This window comes from Oxyura jamaicensis, chromosome 2 (assembly GCF_011077185.1).
Source record: "Oxyura jamaicensis isolate SHBP4307 breed ruddy duck chromosome 2, BPBGC_Ojam_1.0, whole genome shotgun sequence".
Taxonomy (NCBI): Eukaryota; Metazoa; Chordata; class Aves; order Anseriformes; family Anatidae; genus Oxyura; species Oxyura jamaicensis.
In genome coordinates, this window is record NC_048894.1 from 16,725,876 (window position 1) to 16,744,663 (window position 18,788).

The 18,788-nt window shown below is 38.7% G+C and overlaps 1 protein-coding gene across 7 annotated transcripts in view; it reads left to right on the plus strand.

Annotated features, from left to right (window-relative positions):
* MPP7 (membrane palmitoylated protein 7) overlaps positions 1-18,788 on the plus strand; it is a 146,146-nt gene that overhangs the window by 68,692 nt on the left and 58,666 nt on the right. For all 7 annotated transcript variants that reach the window (XM_035317682.1, XM_035317685.1, XM_035317683.1 and 4 more), the window contains 2 exons: positions 12,580-12,657; positions 17,216-17,296. In XM_035317682.1, coding sequence (XP_035173573.1) covers positions 12,580-12,657; positions 17,216-17,296 — 159 coding nt within the window. The remainder of the gene's footprint in view (positions 1-12,579; positions 12,658-17,215; positions 17,297-18,788) is intronic.

The following is an 18,788-nucleotide window of genomic DNA, read 5'->3' on the forward strand; positions in this document are numbered from 1 at the left end:
CTTGTAGCTTTCAGTGTCAGTACTTTTCTTAAAATGTGATTTGTAGTGGAGTAATACAGTGCTATGAATTAAATGAGACAGTTTTTTTTTTTTTTTTTTTAATCTGAATTTCATTAATTATTTGACCTGCACTGAATCATAACATGTTGCAGAAAATGTAGAAAAACCTGAACAGTGAGCTGCATACTTCTCATATCGCATAAAATGTACCGACCCCACTAGATGGTGCTAATTGATAAATATATGTGTGTGTATATTTAATTTTATCTCAGAGGATATATGTCCCTATCTGTGATTAAAGTTTGCTGAGTTTTGAGTAGTGTAATTATGCATCATGAACCGTATAGAAGCAGTCTTCTCAATATTATTAGGAATTTAGGCAACATGAATGGAATTGGAACTAGGACTAACTTGCATTGACTACAGGACTGTAAGGATGTGTTTACTACTAAGCAGGAATAAACTGAACTCTTCGTTATTTAAATGTAGCGCGCTCTGCCTGAGTAGTGACAGAGAAAAAGCACAAGCCTGTGCCAAGGTTTTGCAGTCTGTACGCAGAGAATCCTGTTTGTCTATTTTCTTTAAGTAATATTCAGCGGGCATTTCTGTAAAATCTTAGATACACAAAGAGTGGAGTAAAAAAAAATCTGCCAGACAATGAGAAGAACAGTTTAGCTTTCATTCACATTAGAAATCTGTTTACTTGCTAAGCATGGTTAAGAAAGTTTTCCTTTAGATTCATATTGTTAAAAGAACGGTGGGGATCACTTGCTTTTGGAAAAATCGCTGGAAATCAGGTTCTGTGTAATGATGCAAAAGTAAAGACCTCAATTCAAATTTGTGATGAATGCTTTAAAAAAGTAGCATTGGAAGAACTGAAGATTACAAAAACAAATTGTTTACAAGTAAAATGTACTTTGGGGCAAATGAGAACCTCTTAGTGTTTATATAACCCTTTTAATTTCTGAAGGAAAGGACAAGGCATTTTTGAAGAGAAGTATTCTATCTAGGCACATACTTCTTCTGGTTTTAGCATCTAAATGACATCCTAAACTTCGTTTTCAAGTCTACTAGCAGTGATTTTGAGACTACGCGCTCTGCTCTTCTTGTGCAGTACTTCTTCCCATTCTTAGCAGGCTTCCATCAACAATTCTCAGCTTTCAGTTCTATCTCACTTTAAAGCTTCTTCATCTGTAATTACTTGACAAAGCAGGACCATACAGTCGTTCATTTAAAAGGCATCGTGGTAGCTTCTTTATTTGAAAATCTCTGATTCTTTTGATTTTTTTTTTCTTTTGTTTTAAGCACTGTCTCCATATTCTTGGCATGTTACCTCTTCCGTCCTCACTCTGACTCCGGGAATAATTTAACATGAACTGGTATTAGCATGAACTTTAATTAGCATTAACCAGTTCATTTAACATGAACTGGTATTGGCTCAGAAAGTATAGTAAATTTCTGTTCCAATTCACTTTATGTCTCTTTGCTAATCAACATACCAACCAACATAAAGCAGTGGGAAATAATGGAATATTTTTTTTTTCCTTTCAATTTGCTGAATTAGATAATCAAATTTAATGGCATGTCATGAAATGTTCAGGCTTGCAGTTTTCCTAAATGTCTTTCAGAAGTAAGATGACATTTGTTGCTCGTACGTTTTGTGCTTAGAAGGATGATAGCATGATAGCATACAAAAGATACTCAGTTAGCTGTTGATATCATCTTTCTGTTCTTTCTAGCTGCATCCAGTTTGTCTCTTTCCCTTCTCAGTTCATGTTAAGTAGTATAATTATTTCTCTTTTTAAAAAAGATTTTTTCTTTGAAATATGCAAATCTGATATTCAAATTCAAGAAAGATTATGTTATTCTGTAGTAAAGAAAGCAGACTACAGAAAAGAAAAAACATCCTTCTCTCAAATTTAATAAGATCTGGAGTTTTAAAGTATCATAGCAAAAGTTTTGCCCTTTGGGCTATAAAAGAACAGTAACACTATACTTATGCCATTAAAAAAAGTTTGTGATAAAGCTAAAAAAAACATTATGTTTCTTAAAATCTGTCAGATACCAAGACTTGAAGAAAATTTTCATTTCTGATGTTTTAGATCAATTCTTTCTAATATTTCTTATACATAATAATTCTAGTTGGTTAGGTATACATCGTGCAAGTCTTTGTTAGTCAACTGATAACTAAAAAGGAAATTACAAGACTGTATTTAAGTGGGAAAAAATAGATTTTTTTTTTTAAAGAGAGGAAAAAAGTTTATTGTTATAATGTGGGATTGAAATACTGTAGACATATGTATATATATTCTGATCAGTCTAAGTTCATCAGTGTCTTGAATAAGGTAAGTTTTTCCTCAACTTTTGTATTTAGAATTACTGTAGAAACATAACCCCTTTGATTATTGCGATAGGGATTATTCCATCTGTATTTAATTACTTTCTGTGCAATTTTACTGAGTATTGTTTCTCATAACTGAAGGGCTTCAGTGTGAGTTGCAATGTTGCTTGCATGAAGTATTCTTCAATTAAAATGGTATCTGAAAAGTAACTTAGATATGTTGTTTATATGACAGTCATGTCAGGAAAATGCTGTAATTTGTTACGTTATTCGTCTCACTATCTGAAGTTGGAAGGTGAAAAAAAAAGTTACTTTTTTCTCATTAGAAGTCATTCTAGAATATTTAAGAACATTTTGTGTCCATGATTAGCCATAGAATCAGAGACTATCCCAAGCAGGAATGGACCCACAAGGATCACCGAGTCTAACTCCTGGTTTCATACAGACCACCCAAAAGTCAGACCCTGTGTCTGAGAGTATTGTGCAAACACTTCTTGAACTCCGACAGGCTCGGTGCCGTGACCACTGCCCTGGGGAGCCTGTCCCAGTGCCCGACCACCCTCTGGGTGCAGAACCTTTCCCTATCACCCAGCCTGACCCTCCCCTGTCCCAGCTCCATGCCGTCCCCTCGGGTCCTGTTGCTGTCCCCAGAGAGCAGAGCTCAGCGCCTGCCCCTCCGCTCCCCTCGTGAGGGAGCTGCAGGCCGCCATGAGGCCTCCCCTCAGCCTGCTCTGCTCGGGGCTGAACAAACCCAGGACCCTCATATGTCTTCTCCTCTAGATCCTTTGCCATATTTGTAGCCCTCCCTTGGAGGCTCTGTGCCAGCTTTATGCCCTCCCTGGCGCACCCCAGGGCACGGCTGGCCCTCCTGGCTGCCAGGGCACACGGCTGGCTCGTGGCCAGCTGGCCTCCACCAGAGCCCCCAGGCCCCTTTCCGCGGGGCTGCTCTCCAGCCTCTCGCCCCAGTCTGTGCGTACAGCCGGGGTTGCCCCTTGCCAGGTGCAGAATCCGGCACTTGCTCTCGTTAAATTTCATGAGGCTGGAGATTGCCCAGCCCTCTAATTTGTCAAGATCTCTCTGCAAGGCCTCTCTACCCTCAAGGGAGTCAACAGCTCCTCCTAAGTCCTTGTCTTCCCTTTAATGAAGAAATTGATGCTTAGTTTCTTCAGCAATGTGCTCTGAAATCTTTAGAGAAAAAATGGTGCCATAATCCTGAGTATTATTACCACTTCAAATTGCAGTAAAGGCTGTATGACTTTGACAGTTTTGTTCTGTAGGTGATCAATTTACTATGCAGTGCTGCACAGAAGCCTTTCTGTGGGTCACTGATACAGCATAAATGCTGAAGCTTTTTATGCAGAGTGAGAGGAAATTTGCTTTTGTTAAAAGATTTGGTCTGTTGTTTTGTGAATGATGAATCCTTATTGTCTTCATGAAAGGAAGGGTTAGAAATAAAAACACTAATGTACCCCACCGCAAAATATGTTTCTTTTCAATCTGAAACTTTCATTCATAAAGTTTTTATTAAAGTAGTGATACTTAAATAAAAGTATTTTATTAATGGGAGAGTGGGCAAAGAGTGCCACTGAGGGACAGTATGTAGACAGAAGGGTGAAGAGACATAAAGTGGAAAGGGCAGTTTATGAGTTGGAGTCCTAACCAAGTTCAGTATTGCTGTTCTGAAACTCTTCCTGAAACTTACACCAAATTTCATGTAGTTTTGTACAGGGCAGTGTGTACTTTTCAGAAAAGAACTGGTATACTTTCAACAAATTCAAATGGGAACTTGATAAGTTTATTTTTCAGATTTATGAAGGGTAGTGCATTAAAATTGTAGAGTTCTTTCAACATCCATGGACTCATGTTTGAAGGCTGCTTGTTTCAAAGGATAAAGTTTGATGTTCTTATTTGTTCTCTTTTTAATGATAAAAATAAATTTCTGTTTGAGAACTTCATGTCCTTAGCTTACACAAGAGAGTTGCTTCATTCAAATTTGGAATTGTTCTGATGCTCCTTCCTTTAGAAACAGGGTTAAAAGTGCAGAAAAACAATTTTGGAAATACTGTATACGGTAGCCATGTAAGCTGTTTGACTCTAAAGGGGCAGGAAAATTTATTTTGGAGCAAGTGCAACTTGTTTGGCTTTGGTCTGAACTTCCTCTGTCTATCTAGGGACCCTCTTCCTATAAGCAAAGTCATCAAAACCTTTTCTTATTACTGAAAAAAAAAGCGTGTTTGAATGAAGTCTGTGAAATCTCATATAATAGCAGCTTTATTTTATTGTATAAGGAACAATGAATTCAAAGTGAAAAGTGTTTCTTACAGAAAAATAAACATTTTAAGAAACTCTGCAAGGAATAAGTGGGGTTGTAGCCAGTATTTAATCTGTTCTGCTTGACATTGCAAAAATAAAATAGCTAATGTATTAGTTTTATTAACACATGCTTTCATATGCATTAAGACCAGAATTTTCCTATTCTTTAGTCCTTTATCTTTTTTTTTCTGGGATAAAGAAGACAAACTTTAGCGATATTAAATATGTGTATATATATATGTAAAACACTAGTTTTTAAAAATTAAGGAAGGAAAAGGGCAGCACTTCACAAGATATGCTATAAAGGGGTTAAAGTCACAAAGATGTTACAGTACTTTTTTTGTAAATGGCAGTGAAGAAGGAAATGAAAATGGCATATAATTGCCATTTTAATCTTTAACCTTATAGTAGTTTTACTTGAATTACAATGATCAGCTCTATGAAAACTAGATGACATACTCTTGATTATCAGTAGTTAAGAAAAAAAGCTACTAACTGGTCTTAGGTGGATTGCAAACTATATGAAAGCAGCAGCCACATAGGGTAATACAAATAGGAGACAAGAATTATTCCTTTTTCTCTATTCAAGAGTAGGTTTGCCCAGTAATTAAGTAGAACATAGAAATTTCAGAAGAGAACAGTTGAAATGGTCACTGATCTGCAACATATGATCCATTAGGGGAGGCTGGAAGAGTTTAGGTCTAGTTTAGAAATGACTGGAAAGGTACCTACATTTTTCTGTTGAAGAGGTTATCAAAAAGACAAAGCAGATAATTTGTTCTCCAGGACAGGGTGAAAAGTTTGGAAATCAATTTACTGAAAAAAAAAATAAAAATGTTCCTAATCGTAAGTGCAGTTAAGATCTTTCAGAGTGGGCATTGCGAGCAAATGTTAAGCTGTTAAGTACAACTGATTTTTCTTCAGGTCGTTGGATGAACTTCTATGACCCCTCGAAGCTCCCTGTGGCCCTGCTTTCTATTAGAGAACGTGCTCTGTAGGATGGAGGGAATACTGATTCTTACTGAACTTCTAGGTCATGCTGTATGTCTCACTGCATGAATGAACTGCACAGCACTCTGTTTATAGGGTATGTGACTATAGTTTTATATACACCACAACCTGCCCACGTGTTTTTTCTCCAATTAAAATGTTCTTGATTAGGAACAGCACTAAAAAAGGAAGGAAACTATTATAGGTAGTACTCCTGTGGATGAACAGGAGCTTCAGCAGAGCATACCAAGATGTAGACATCAACCTGTCTCATGCAAGGCTGCTGCTCCTGTGCCTGTAGGATAACCAAAAGGGGTGGGAGCCAGGTTTAAGGGCACTCCCCTGAAGCAGCTAGACCAAAATATTTGCCTGTTGAACATATCGCATACTGCAGTGAGTCGTTCTCAGGTGCCCTGGCTGTTCTGTGTGGGGTACTTGCTCTGCTCATGGCCCTGAGGAGATGCCACAAAGGACTGCTGGCAGAGTACAGTTTCTCATACCAGAAGTAGTTTGTATTGCTAGAAATCTATAGAACCTATCTTCGGTTACCTGGCTGTGGGCAAAGAAAGGGTTGGGTGAGGTGTTGCCATTGTGTGTATGGCCTCTGTCATCTTCCAAAATTGTTCTGCTCAATTTCTGGATGTGCATATAGAGAGGTTACATTAGTCAAATTTCCATATTAAACCAAAGCTTTAGGATACATCTGTTCATTTCTTCCTGATTAATGTGTCTGCACTTCATCAGCTACCCCAACATGTTCCATAGCACCCAAACAAATGTAAATTTGTGGCACGCTATTTTCAAGGCACTTACTTGGTCTTGCTTTTAACCGTACATTAAGTAAGGAAATGCTACTTTTCCATTTACAAATAGAGAATAGACAGACTGACATTCATTTAGGAACATGGCAGTGAAGAGGAAATTGGTTGCTCACCACCTTGTAATAGTCTCATACCCCAACTTTTACTTTAAAAGGACTACATCTGGACTAAATACTACTGATGAATTCACGTGCCACTAATTCCACGCCTAACTGCATTCACACCTTTTCTTTCTTGTCTGTTCTTGTCTCTTTTCAAAATGGCCAGTATAAACAACCTCACCAGTTCTCCCTGTCAGGTGTTTTTTCTGCATTTAATCCATACTGACAGGTGTATACTTGCTTGCTTTCCAGACTGGGAAAACAACAATAGCTGTTGTTCTGAAGTGTTCCCAATTAATGCGTCTTAATTTTGATAGCTCTTATCTCATTGCTTTTGAGCAAAGGAGATGGCATACTACATAAGGAATGCATTTAATAATTTACATTTGTGTTCCTTTGGTGACACTAGAATGAGAACACAGTTTTTCCTTCTGAAATTAGGAGTATCATGAGACATAGATACACAGGCATACCCTCTGTTCTTGAAGGACATGCTTGTTAAAAATGTCAACAGCTGGATATTTAACAATAATGAAGTATTTTTTCCTATAAAAAGGAATGTGATAGGAGAAGGTGCATGTAGAAACATACACAGTTCAGTACACAGGGAGTGTGCATAAGGCACAGAGAAGCACAAGCAGGATCTCCAGGATCATCGACTGCTGACTTAAGGTCTGTCTTGGTTTTCTCAACACAGAAAAAGTAAAATAGATGCTTTTTTATTTTAAAATAAGAGACGTTTGCTTACAGGCCTGAGATTTTCATCAGGAGATTTCTTTAAGACAAATGAAATCTGTCAGTGCCTTTGTGACCTTGTCAGACTAGTCTCAGAACAGGTCACTCTTGCGTAGTATTTCAATTGCTTTCCCTGTGCGACTGTCTCAAGTAAACCTCCGAGTGCCAGTGTTCTCGCTGCTTCTTTCTGAGGCACCGCATTTTCGTTGTCACGATCATCTTCCTCAGATGCCCCCTGCACTTCCAGGTCAATCAGGGATGAAGGACAGACAAATGAGGCACGGTGTTAATTGATTCATGAGGAAGAGAGATTCTCTTCAGATCGCCTAGGCTGGCTGGTCAGTCACAGATGGTGCCTCAGTGTCTGTCCAATCCAGTACTGCCAGTGTTGACATACAACATTGGTTTGCTCCGTACAGACTTCCCACGCATAGACCACGTGCACTGGACTTCCTCAGGGTCTTTGGATGCCTGGTTGTTGTCCAGGTTGCTGCAGATCACCTACCACAACTAATTCCTTCAGCTATGGGATGCCTCCCTCAGTTGTGCTCAGCTTGCCTTGGCAGTTAAAGAATGTGTTTCTGTAAGTTCAGAAAAATGAGATGACATGCCTGACGTTGCAGTTCTTGTGTGGATCCATCTTATGGGAAAGTGATCCATTTTGGAGCTCAGTCTTAAGTTTTCCAGAAACTTCACAGGTGACAATTTTCCTGTTGGATTGCTGATAAATCTCAGACTGCATTACAGCTACAAGCTGCCCTTTATGGAGCCGGGTGTGGAGTTTGTGGCTTCTTTGAAACGACTGCATTGTTCTGTAAAGCCTTTCAGAAAAGTCCTGCTAAGACAACTGTATCAGACCCCACTAAATACTAGTAACACTATTCTTCTATAAAGGGGGTTCCTTCCCAGAAGGAGGTGGGGTACTGAAAACTGATGTTACCATTCTGTGTATATACTTACCCCCTCCCCTGTGTTGTTTTCAGCCAAAAGATACCGCATCTGTACCTGGAATGTAAGAAATCTGAAAGAGAAAGTAGGCTTGCTTAGTAGGATTCCTTGCTCAAGATACTGGCTCTTCTGACTCAGAAAGCTCTCTGTGGCTCTTGAAATAGTCCAGGCTGGGGACACTGCAGAAAACATATTTCTCTTTACTTTGTTACAGAAAACTTTAATTCAGTCTCTCTGCGAAAATCCAGACACAATTTCCCTTGCCTACAATGTGCCAAAATTGCATAAATTTGGAAATGATTATTCTTCCCTCTTGGGATATTTCTCCAAAGTAGATTGTCAGTTTGTGGAGAGCCTCAAAAGTCTACCCAAGGTACCCCACAGTGAAAAGGATAGGTAGTCATAAATAAAGCATGATATAGGCCTAGACTCACCCTAGGTTTCTGCTAGAGGGATGACAATAATGTTAAAATCACTGGACATGTACTATGGCCACAGAATACAAGACACATTTGCTTTTCACGTTAAATAGAATTCCTTAGAATGAAGCTCAAACAAATGGTTGCAAATATGAAATGGTTTATCTTGCATAGTAAATGCTCTCTCTTCTACTGTATTGAGACCACTCCCACTTCTCTCGAAGTATTTCAGGATTATTTCAATCTCTACTACTGTTTAATTTCATTGAGTGAGATTTCCAAAGGGGCAAAGGACCTGAACTGTCCTTTTCTGCTTTTCAACTGGGTTTGCAGAGCTTGAACTATCTTCAAGCTTTCATCAATGCTGTCACTAAATCCACAGATTTAAAAATTAAATTCTAGTTATGTAAGAATTGAGTTTTGGAAATATAATGTTAGTTGTGGATATATTAGCAGGATTTACAAATTTCATATTTAGGAAAATAATCAGCTGAAAGGTAGTATGTGGAGAAGTTACCGCAAATTTCAGCAGTGCACATTGCAGTTTTTCTGAAGGTGGTAGACATGAATGCAATCATCTGTCACCATGAAGTCTGGGGAATTCAGAATCTACCAGGTGAGTTTGCAAGTGTGCCCAGTCATCCTTGAAAGATAACAGAGATGAAAGGCAAGTGCTGCACCCATCCTCAAAAAAAGGCCAAAAATACTACGTGGGGAACTACAGCTCTGTTAGCCTAACTGTGATCTGTGGGAAAATCCTGGAGCAGATCATCTTGGCACGTATTTCTGGACACCTGGAGAAAAGAAGCTTCCTGAAAACATATTTTTGCCTCGCTGGAACTTTTGCTTTGTCAGTTGAATTGCACCAAATCTCCTGTCTTACTGCATTCAGGAAGCTATTATGTATAAGTGCTGCATATATTACGAATGCATCGGTTATCCAGAAGTTAGAGGTAGGCGGTATCTGTAGGAGAGCAGTAGGAAGTAGCATTTTAATGTTATGATGGTAATTTTATACTGATCTGAAAGGTAATCCTTGTATTGTGCTCTGATTGCAGCTTTGTGCACAGACCAGAGGGTTTTTTGGGTTGTTGTTGTTTTAAATTTGCTTATGCAACTCCTTCAAATTACAAAGAGCTGAAAGATGGATTTTGCCTCACAAAGATCTGCTAAAAAACACACTAAGATTAATTTAGCAAACAAAGCAAAATACTATCCATTAAATCATGTCAGATGTTTTTAGAAAAAGACACCACCTGTACTGCAACTTGAATGGGAACGTGCTGAGTTTGCTGTGTCTTTTTTTCCATAGAACATGTAAAGTTTCTCACTAGAGGCAGTCACAGTGTCAGTAAAGTAAATTAATAAAACTTCTACTTCCAAGATGTAGCAAAGCCTAAAATGCAGAACCATTTCATAATTACAGCTCGATTTTCCTGCTTCCTTGATTAGCTTCTGTTGTTTGCACCAGATTTGTTTAGGCAGTTATTCTCCACAACTCCACTGTAATCAATTAAAATCGTAATGATTTCCTTAAATGCTTAGTTGAATTCTGGTAGCCACTGTTAGGAAAACAAAAATTGGTTTTCAACCTTTTGCAGGTTATAGGCAGAGCCAATAACTTGTTGAAGTTGCATAGGACATGCTCTTAAAACCCCATTTTTTCTAGCATTAATTTACAATTTTATTACACTTCTTCCAAGAGAGGTTGTGCAAGAATGCTGTGGTATCGTTGTAAACTTCACTGGTAAAGACACTTTCAGGTTGTCCAGGGTAAGAACAGCTCCATTGGAAGTGGCTCCTCTATTTTCTTTGAGCAAGTAGAAGGTAGCAGAGGTGACTGCTTTTAACCTCAGAGTTGACGGAAGCTCAGCCTGGATAAAATCAAGATGTTGGCTGAAGCAATCAAAAAATGATGGATAGGAGACTTTTTGATTTATTATGCCTTTTAGTTACTCAAGTTCACAGTCTAAGTAAATCACAAATTTCAGCTAAACTCAGGGAGCTGCAGCTCCTTGTTTTGTTTAGTTTCTGTGCTTTGTAAGCTAGAAATATGAAGTTTTCCAGTCACTTATACTTTGTCACATCCAATATGGATTACTCTTACTTCTCAGAGTAAACAATGTCTACATAAGCTATGTAAAATTCAGACTCTCGTTCCAGAGAAAATAGTGCTTTGCGCTGATGGTCTAGATGAAGCACTAATCCTGGTCAGAATGGATCCTTTTACAATAGCAACTGAGCGACTGTTTTGTCTTCGTGCTTCACCTTGGCATTTCAGAGCTTCAGCATCCTGTGGCAAACTACTTGGAGAATCCATCATACCCGGATTACAGAAACGATGAAGGAATCAACCGCGACTTAGATCTTGTTATGGCACATGGCGTCAACACAGTATCAGATGGCCTTCACTTCAAGGGACCTTTAGTCCTGTAGTCTGTAGGAGCAGACATGTTATGGGCTGTTACGAAGCCAGCAGGAAACAATAAAACCGGCAAGCATCACTTGCGTAGCATGAGCTTGTCGTGGGTGTAGTTAGGAGTTCGGATTGAATCCCAAAGAAGGGGCTGGGGAGAAGAGCAAGGGAGTCCTGGGGAGTGAGAAGAGCGATGATGCCGGGTGAACGAGTCAGCGGAGGAAAAGCAAGTGTGAGAGGAGGGGAGGCTGGAGGAAACGGTGCAGTGCGGACACGACCCCGTCGATGCTGAACGCTGCCGGTGTGCAGAGAGGACTGCTTGGGCTGTTCTTTCTTTACTGCTGTCCTGGCTGCCCAGCCACTGAGCCAGTCCCCTCCCAGTGGAGCGCTGGGAAAAGATAAGGTATCATCGGGGTTCCCATACCGCTAGGACACGAGGGGCTCTTCAGCCAAGCTCTGAGCCCAGTGGTCCTTGCCAGACCTCATATTTCTCGTCTTGCCAAGCACAGAGATTGTGTCTGCAACTCCTCCAACCATCTGGAGCCCATGCCTCCTTCACAGGAGCGGGGCTGCAGCAGTAACCTAAGGGTGAGGTGTGCTCGCATCAGTTCAGACTGCTGTCGTCGTTTTTTCTTTTTTATTATTTGAATTCATATTGGTGTATCTGTGTATCTTGAGGAAAATCGTGTAAATGAAATTGAATGTTGAATATGTTACTTCATGTCATTCTGAAATCACTTGTAAGAAACTTTTTAGAAGCTTTAAAATATTTTGGCTCGTTTAAGCTTTCACACTGGAAAAAATCTAAATTTTGAAATGCATGACTTGTGGAGGAGGGAAGAGGCTGTATATTTAAATGATGGTATATCCTTTCCCCTTTTGAAAGAACCAAAGCACACTGCATTTTTAATGTTGATGACTCCTCATTAAAAACTTTAAATGCTCCTAAATGACTTCAGCTTGCTGAAGGACTGCCTTTTTCTTTCAGATGTGTTAGAATTCATATTAGCACTACTTTGCCCTTGTTTCTGAATTATTTTAATGACGGCAGCCGCTCCACCAAGCTGTCTGTCAAGATGTGGGTGGCAGGCTATTATTTCACTTCATAAATCATAATTTACAGGGTTTTTTATATCCATCTTGGGGATAAACACTTTATGCTTTGTGTTTTCAGCAGCAATATAAAATGTAATTGATACTTAAAGCAATATGTTAGAAATATGGACATAGAAAGCTGGGAGAGAAAAATCACAAATGTTTAGTTTTTCTGTGGGTTGGTCTACATACTGAGCATTTTTTCCATCTGATTTCATATTCTTAGCACTTCAACAGAGGATGATGATGAATTACATGTACATGATTGCTGCCTGTAGGTTACTATAAGGATGTTTCTCTAGTTACAGACACTCAACAGATCAGTTAGCTCAACGGGGGTATTTTGTAATGGTTCTCGTGCTGCTAAATAAACTTATCGTTTTGTGCTATTGTCTTCTAGATCCATGAAAAACTGCATTATTATGAAAAACAGAACCCTGTGCCCATACTCCACAGCGCAGCAGCCTTGGCAGATGATGTAAGTGTCCCCTGCTGAGATCACTGGTACCAAGTCTCCCAAAAAACTGTCTGCAAGCAGAACTCCTCATAGTGCAAACATATGAATGTAATCCTCTGAGCTGAAATCATAAGAAGCTGCAAATGTTTCCAAAGGTGCTGTCATCACTGGGCTTGTTGCTGATATTACTTTGATTTTTATTCACTTGCCTGTTATAAAAACATTGCATCTTAGATAGCCTCTTGTTCTGCTTTGGTAACTACGTAATAGAAATTACAGGTTGGAATTCTACGGGGAGGGAAAAAGCTGTCAGCTATTAGTGTTTTGAGAAAGTCACAGACAAGAGGAATGCTTTGGAAAAATAAAGACAAATGAGATAGCAGTACCGCTGACAGAACATGAAAAATGACAGATAATGCTACAGAAATGAGGCATATGAAATGCCTAGGAAGAAGGCTTGTTAAAAAAAAAAAAAAAAACACAACAAAACACACACACAAAAACTATTTAAGAAAAAGTACAGTAGTGATTTATGGATATTGGAGCTTTCCAAATTACCTTCATAACCAAAAAATAAATTGTAAAAGTGGTCGGCATTGATGGAGTAGTTAATTTCCTGTTACTATAATTTTTATTTTAAAGAAAAAAATCCAACCTGCCATTTCTTTCTATTTGGTTAATTCTACGATTCAGATGAATTGTGCACACACCTGTATAAACTATGACTGAACTTGAGGTAGGCCAGGACAGAGAAATGTTTAATAAACTGTGGTTTAGGTGAAATCCAGAAATCTTTGTTGCACCTGATGATTTCACGTTGTTTTTTGAAAAAGGTAGTATGTGTTAGGATCTGTTTCAAATAAAGCCTGTTGGAAACTTCAGATATGGTATAGATGTTTTACAATCTTAACTATCTTTTTCTATAATTGATATCGTTTGATTTTGAAATTAGAGTAATTGTTCACGTTGTGAATAGAGAACAATAACATTTTAAAGAAAAACTAAATTAAACATTTGAAGTCTATTGAAAAAGGTATATAATGTAATTTAATCACGTTTCAGTAGGAAGGGAGCTATATCCTATAGCATACTAGGTATAATAATGCATTAGCTTTGACATCAGGCATATATTAGGAATATTTTTTTAACCATTAAGTAGCTTTGAATAATGTTGATAGTAATTTTGAAAATTAGAAAGCTGGTTGAAATTCTCTTCATTAAGTTCCTGATGACATATTAATAATCCTTGTTAACATTTGCGTTATGGATCTCTGGGCTAAAATTCTTAATAAGAATCATTTCTTATTTTTGGATGCAGAACCTAGTTCTTGATATTTTCAGAAATGCTGAGCAACCTCATTCTTTGTTCAGCTCCATTTAAATTGTATAGCGTTGGAAATCCCCAAATTGAAGTAGTCTGTCACTCTTCAGTTAAGAAGGGTCAGGGTTTTTTCTACCCTGTGAATGTATTATTATGTATATATGGTAGTATTTTTAGAAAGTACACGTGTCGGGACATGAATATCTCTAGACATCTGCCTATTTTTTTTAAGCACAGCTGCTTTTTAATGATCCTTTTGCAGGCACTTCATTTTTTCATAGGTGCAGCTGAGCAGCTGCTTTCAGGGGCACCGTCCCACAGACCAGGGATGTCCTCTAGCAGCTGAAGTCAGGCTAGCGTTTGGCAGGATTTGGTATATTTCAGTAGTTATCAGCAAACTTTGAGGAAGTGAATTTACATGCAGGGTGTTTTGTAACGCCAAAACCCATGGAGTTTTAGGACTAAAGTGCTGTTCAGTTTTTGGCACATTTCTCTGACTAATTGTCAGCGTCAGGGACTGAAAAGCATGTTGATGTTGACATGCTTTTTTTCCGTAGGCTTTAAATTAACATTTTTTCCTAATGATAGTAGGTGTTCTATAGTTAAACAAAGAAGGAGATATTCTTATTACCAAGTGTGTATTTCCTGTTTGATTTAAAATCTAAATTTGAGGTTTTGCTAATGCAACTAAAATGTTTAAGGCCTGTGTTTTTACTCTTCCCTTTGGTACTGATTTTTGAATCAATTTCAGAGATAACGGTTGTTACGAGGCTTCTTGTCTAAACATTTTCATTTTCCTAGCTGCCAATCCTTCTCACTCTTCACCACCAGTGACTTTTAGACTGATTTTTCCATCAGAGATTCTGTTTGAGTTTTATTTTGGAGCAGCAGCGTCCATTGCAGGAGTCTAGATTCCATGCAAATCAATTAAACATTGCTGGAGCAATGGGTATAGACTATACATAAGGCCTCTTGTACTGACGAAAGAAGTCAGAAGTTTCTCAAGAAACTCTAAACTCTCAGGTCCCAGTGTTCCCCATATCTGCAGCCTCACTCAAATCTGTGTCTCTTCATTGTTTGGTTTTTCCTGTCCAGGAGAAAAGTGGGAGCTTTTCATAAAGACCTTGCTAAAATGTTAGGGTTCCTTCCACAGAGAATCTTGGAAGAGTTTCTCTGACAGCTCTTCCTGCAATCTTTGGCATATGAGGTGATTAGCATGATATCAGTGTACCCAAAGTATTCCATATAGCTTGTACAGCTGCTAGCAGCTCTCACAGATCTCTGCATGTCAACAACAACAAATAAAAAGCCAGACCTGGACTGCCAGAATCCCAGTCAGCAGCTCTGGTGATACCTGTCTGCAGATCTGGAAACACAGATCTTCTTGCTGTCTTCCTGCTTCTCTGGATAGCACAAGGTATTACTACACAGAGCCTTGAAGATTCTTATGGGAATATTTGGAAAACTCTTGTAAACGATGTGAGTGCAAACAAATTTTTAATTTTTTCATCTCTGAACAGTTTTTTCTTTTTTAATTATGATGAGATTCAAACATCTGTTAAAGCAATAACAAAATATTCTTTGCCTTTCTCATTGTTCTAAACACGATGTACCTGCATTTATGTTTGTACCACCAAAGCAAATGCCAGCTCTGCTGAATTAACACCTGCTTGTACGCATTTCATCTGAGAGAGAAATGCTGAAGCAGTCATTCTTATGGAGTGATTACTACTCTTGATCAATAACACATGAATAGAATTTATTCTGCAACGAGTAGTACAAGCTAAAGAAGGAAAAGAGAACAAAGGGGAGCCCGTGTCATTGAACTGCTGTCATTCCTAGCACAGATCATTTTCAGCTTTGCAGATCTTTGCAGAGTTTTTTCATAGAATATGCAGGCTAAATTGCAGGCAGATTACCTCAAGACTTGGCTTAGATATATGAAAATTTTCCATTCTGACCTTTCCTACAGTGATTGTTTCTTAATCTTTCTGTATTAATGCACATATATTGGTAAGATTAACTTTGATGTATTTGATGAACATTCTTGTCCATGAATAAAGGCTACGGGAGTGTAGGTGATCAATTCTTCTTTCAGTTCTGTTAGTTCTGTGTTAATTTGAAGGTTAAAAAAGAAGCATTAAAGCTATGTTTGATGTTGTCTGTAACTGCTTCTAGGCTTGTCTATAATACATAATTATGCTCAATGTACTTCTATACAAGTTTATTTTGAAAATTTATATAACTGCAAGTAAGACTTTAAAATTAACCTAGATGAATAAAATTACTTGCTGCAAATAACCAATCTTTCTTTGAGACATTTTTATGATAGTGATTTAGTGCAAAGAAAATAAGCGATTATCTGAAATCACGTTTTGGATTATGAGCCGTGTACTTCAGAATTTTAAACCAAAGTTCAGTGCTGTGAAATATGTTTTAGTTTTTCCTCCTTCTGGAAAAATAGTTGACGTCTGAAATCCTGTAGTAAAATATGCCTCTTGAGTCCAAATTAGTTGAGAATGTCGTGATAAGAAAAACTAAAGGCATGAGCCAAATAGCCATGGGATTAAATGTTAGACTGCTGCTCCATTGTTCACCAAACCGCAATTTTGTAATATAACCAAACATAAATTACCGATCTTGTTGTTAGGACAGAGTTTGTGCATTTTAGGGGCTTGAATTGCTGATGACCTGTTACAAACTATATTATGATTAACCTGCTTCGCGTTTAACAAGCTGCTTCCACTGTATGTGTAAACATAATAAAAGGTTCAGATTGCTTGCGCTATAGGGGCACTTTGCTTTCTTATCCTGCTCCTAAACAGCACAGCTACTGTGGGTTTTTGGAAGCAGTGTGGATTTCACCACCTCATTCGAAACAGTTTTTTATAGACAGTGTCAAAGTTTGATCCAGTCATTTTTACAAGCAGTCCTTTGTCTGCACGCGAAGGGCCATTCACTTAAATGAAGTGCTGGGATTTGCCCTCATTGCTATAAATCAGAATGTGATCTGGCTGCACCCGTGCCAGAAATGATTACTTGTGTTAAACTGAGCCGAAAGGCCTGGCTTAAATCTGGTCCGCTGAGGGCCAGAAAGAGAAGCACGGTGATTGATGGTGTTTTTCTTCATGCTGGCTTCTGTTTGAACACACTGGAAAGTAATAACCTTGAACAAGATAGATTCTAGGTTGTCACTGATGCACTGGGTAAAACAATGCTTTCCTAATGGTCTCTGTGTCAATTCAATCTCCCCCACAGCTGGCTGAGGAGCTGCAGAGCAAGCCGCTGAACAGCGAGATCAGAGAACTGCTGAAACTGCTGTCAAAGCCCAATCTCAAGGTGAGGTTGCATTGCACCTGCAGAGAGCTGACTGCATGGGCGTGTGCAGCTGCTTTCTAGGGCTGCATGGGTTTTTGTCTGCTGTAACAAATCCATGCCTTTCCAAGAAACAGACACAATGTCAATAGGAAACATCTTTCATGAAGAAACACCCCTAGTGTTGCCTATGGGTTATTATGCTGTTACTGATATTTATAAAAGAAAATCTGTGGAAAGCCGTTGGTTATTTGCAACACATATTCCAAAAAGGAGATGCTTGATTTTTCTTTTTTAGCTAATTTTTATTGCACACCCTTCATACATTTATGTAAAAAGTGCACTTACTAAAAGATCATCAGTCGCGTCATTGATTTAATCACATGGTGCTTAAATGCTATGACCTGGTACTTAGAAAGAAAGTCCCAGATGTATGTTATTTTCAAAAAATTATAATCTTGAAAACTTTCTGCCAAAATCCTGGGGTTCACTGTAGTGCAACTGTCAGTAGACTATAGAACCGTAGAGTCACTCAGGTTGGAAGGGACCCTGGGAGGTTGTCGAGTCTGTAGTCCAGCAGACTGCTCAAAGCAAGGTCAACACTGAGTTCAGAGCAGGTTGCTCCAGGCTTTGTCCCACCAGATCTTGGAAATGCCTGGGAGCAGACATTCCACAGCCTCTCTGTGCAGCCTGTTCCAAGGCCTAATTATCCTCATAGTAAAAATTGTTTCCTCGTAGCCAGTCAGAGCCTCCCCGTGTACTGTTGTTAATGCACACTATCTCATTATTTTTCCACTGTGAAGAGAATAAAGAACTCGGTGCTCTAGGTGCATTTTGCAATGCTAATTAAATGAAGCAGTTGATAAATTTAGAGGAAAAACTGTGGAAAGGAGCACTTTTTAAGGCACAGTTGCTTCTTTATATTCTCTGTAAAACGCTGATGTCAAAACCTGACATTGTGGTATCTTTAAAGTGCTACAAAATTTGAAACCAAAGATCAATTGTACCTCCTTTTTAAAGATTTTTGCACAGTTGGTTGTTCCCTAGTTTGCAAAGTGACAAGCCATTTTTTTCTCTGAAGGGGTAAGCGGTGGCAATGGTTTAATACAAGAGAAAAAGTCAGTGCATTAAACTGCAGAGACTGTAAGTGTCACTGCAGGTATTTCCTTAATGACTGTTCACGTGTGTCACACTTCTGAAGCTTTAGTGTATTGAGTCTGAAGACAGCTAATTTGCTACTGCCGTGTTTCTCCCTCTCCTTCTCCCTTTCTTTCTCTTTTTCAGTCCCCCTCTCTCCTCCCTTTGCTGTCTCGCCCCCCTCACTCTCACTTGAGCTGTCGTTTCCTCACTGCTTTGCTGTCTCTCTGTTATATTTAAGTTGTTAAATGCAATGTGGTAATCTTAGTAGGATTTTAGGTGGAGAAATGTCTTATGCTCGCTATACTGTGCTTGAACAAGTGCAGTAACTTAGCAAATATGTTCCTTGGCTACAGGAGGAGGAAGTGGCCAGCTGTAG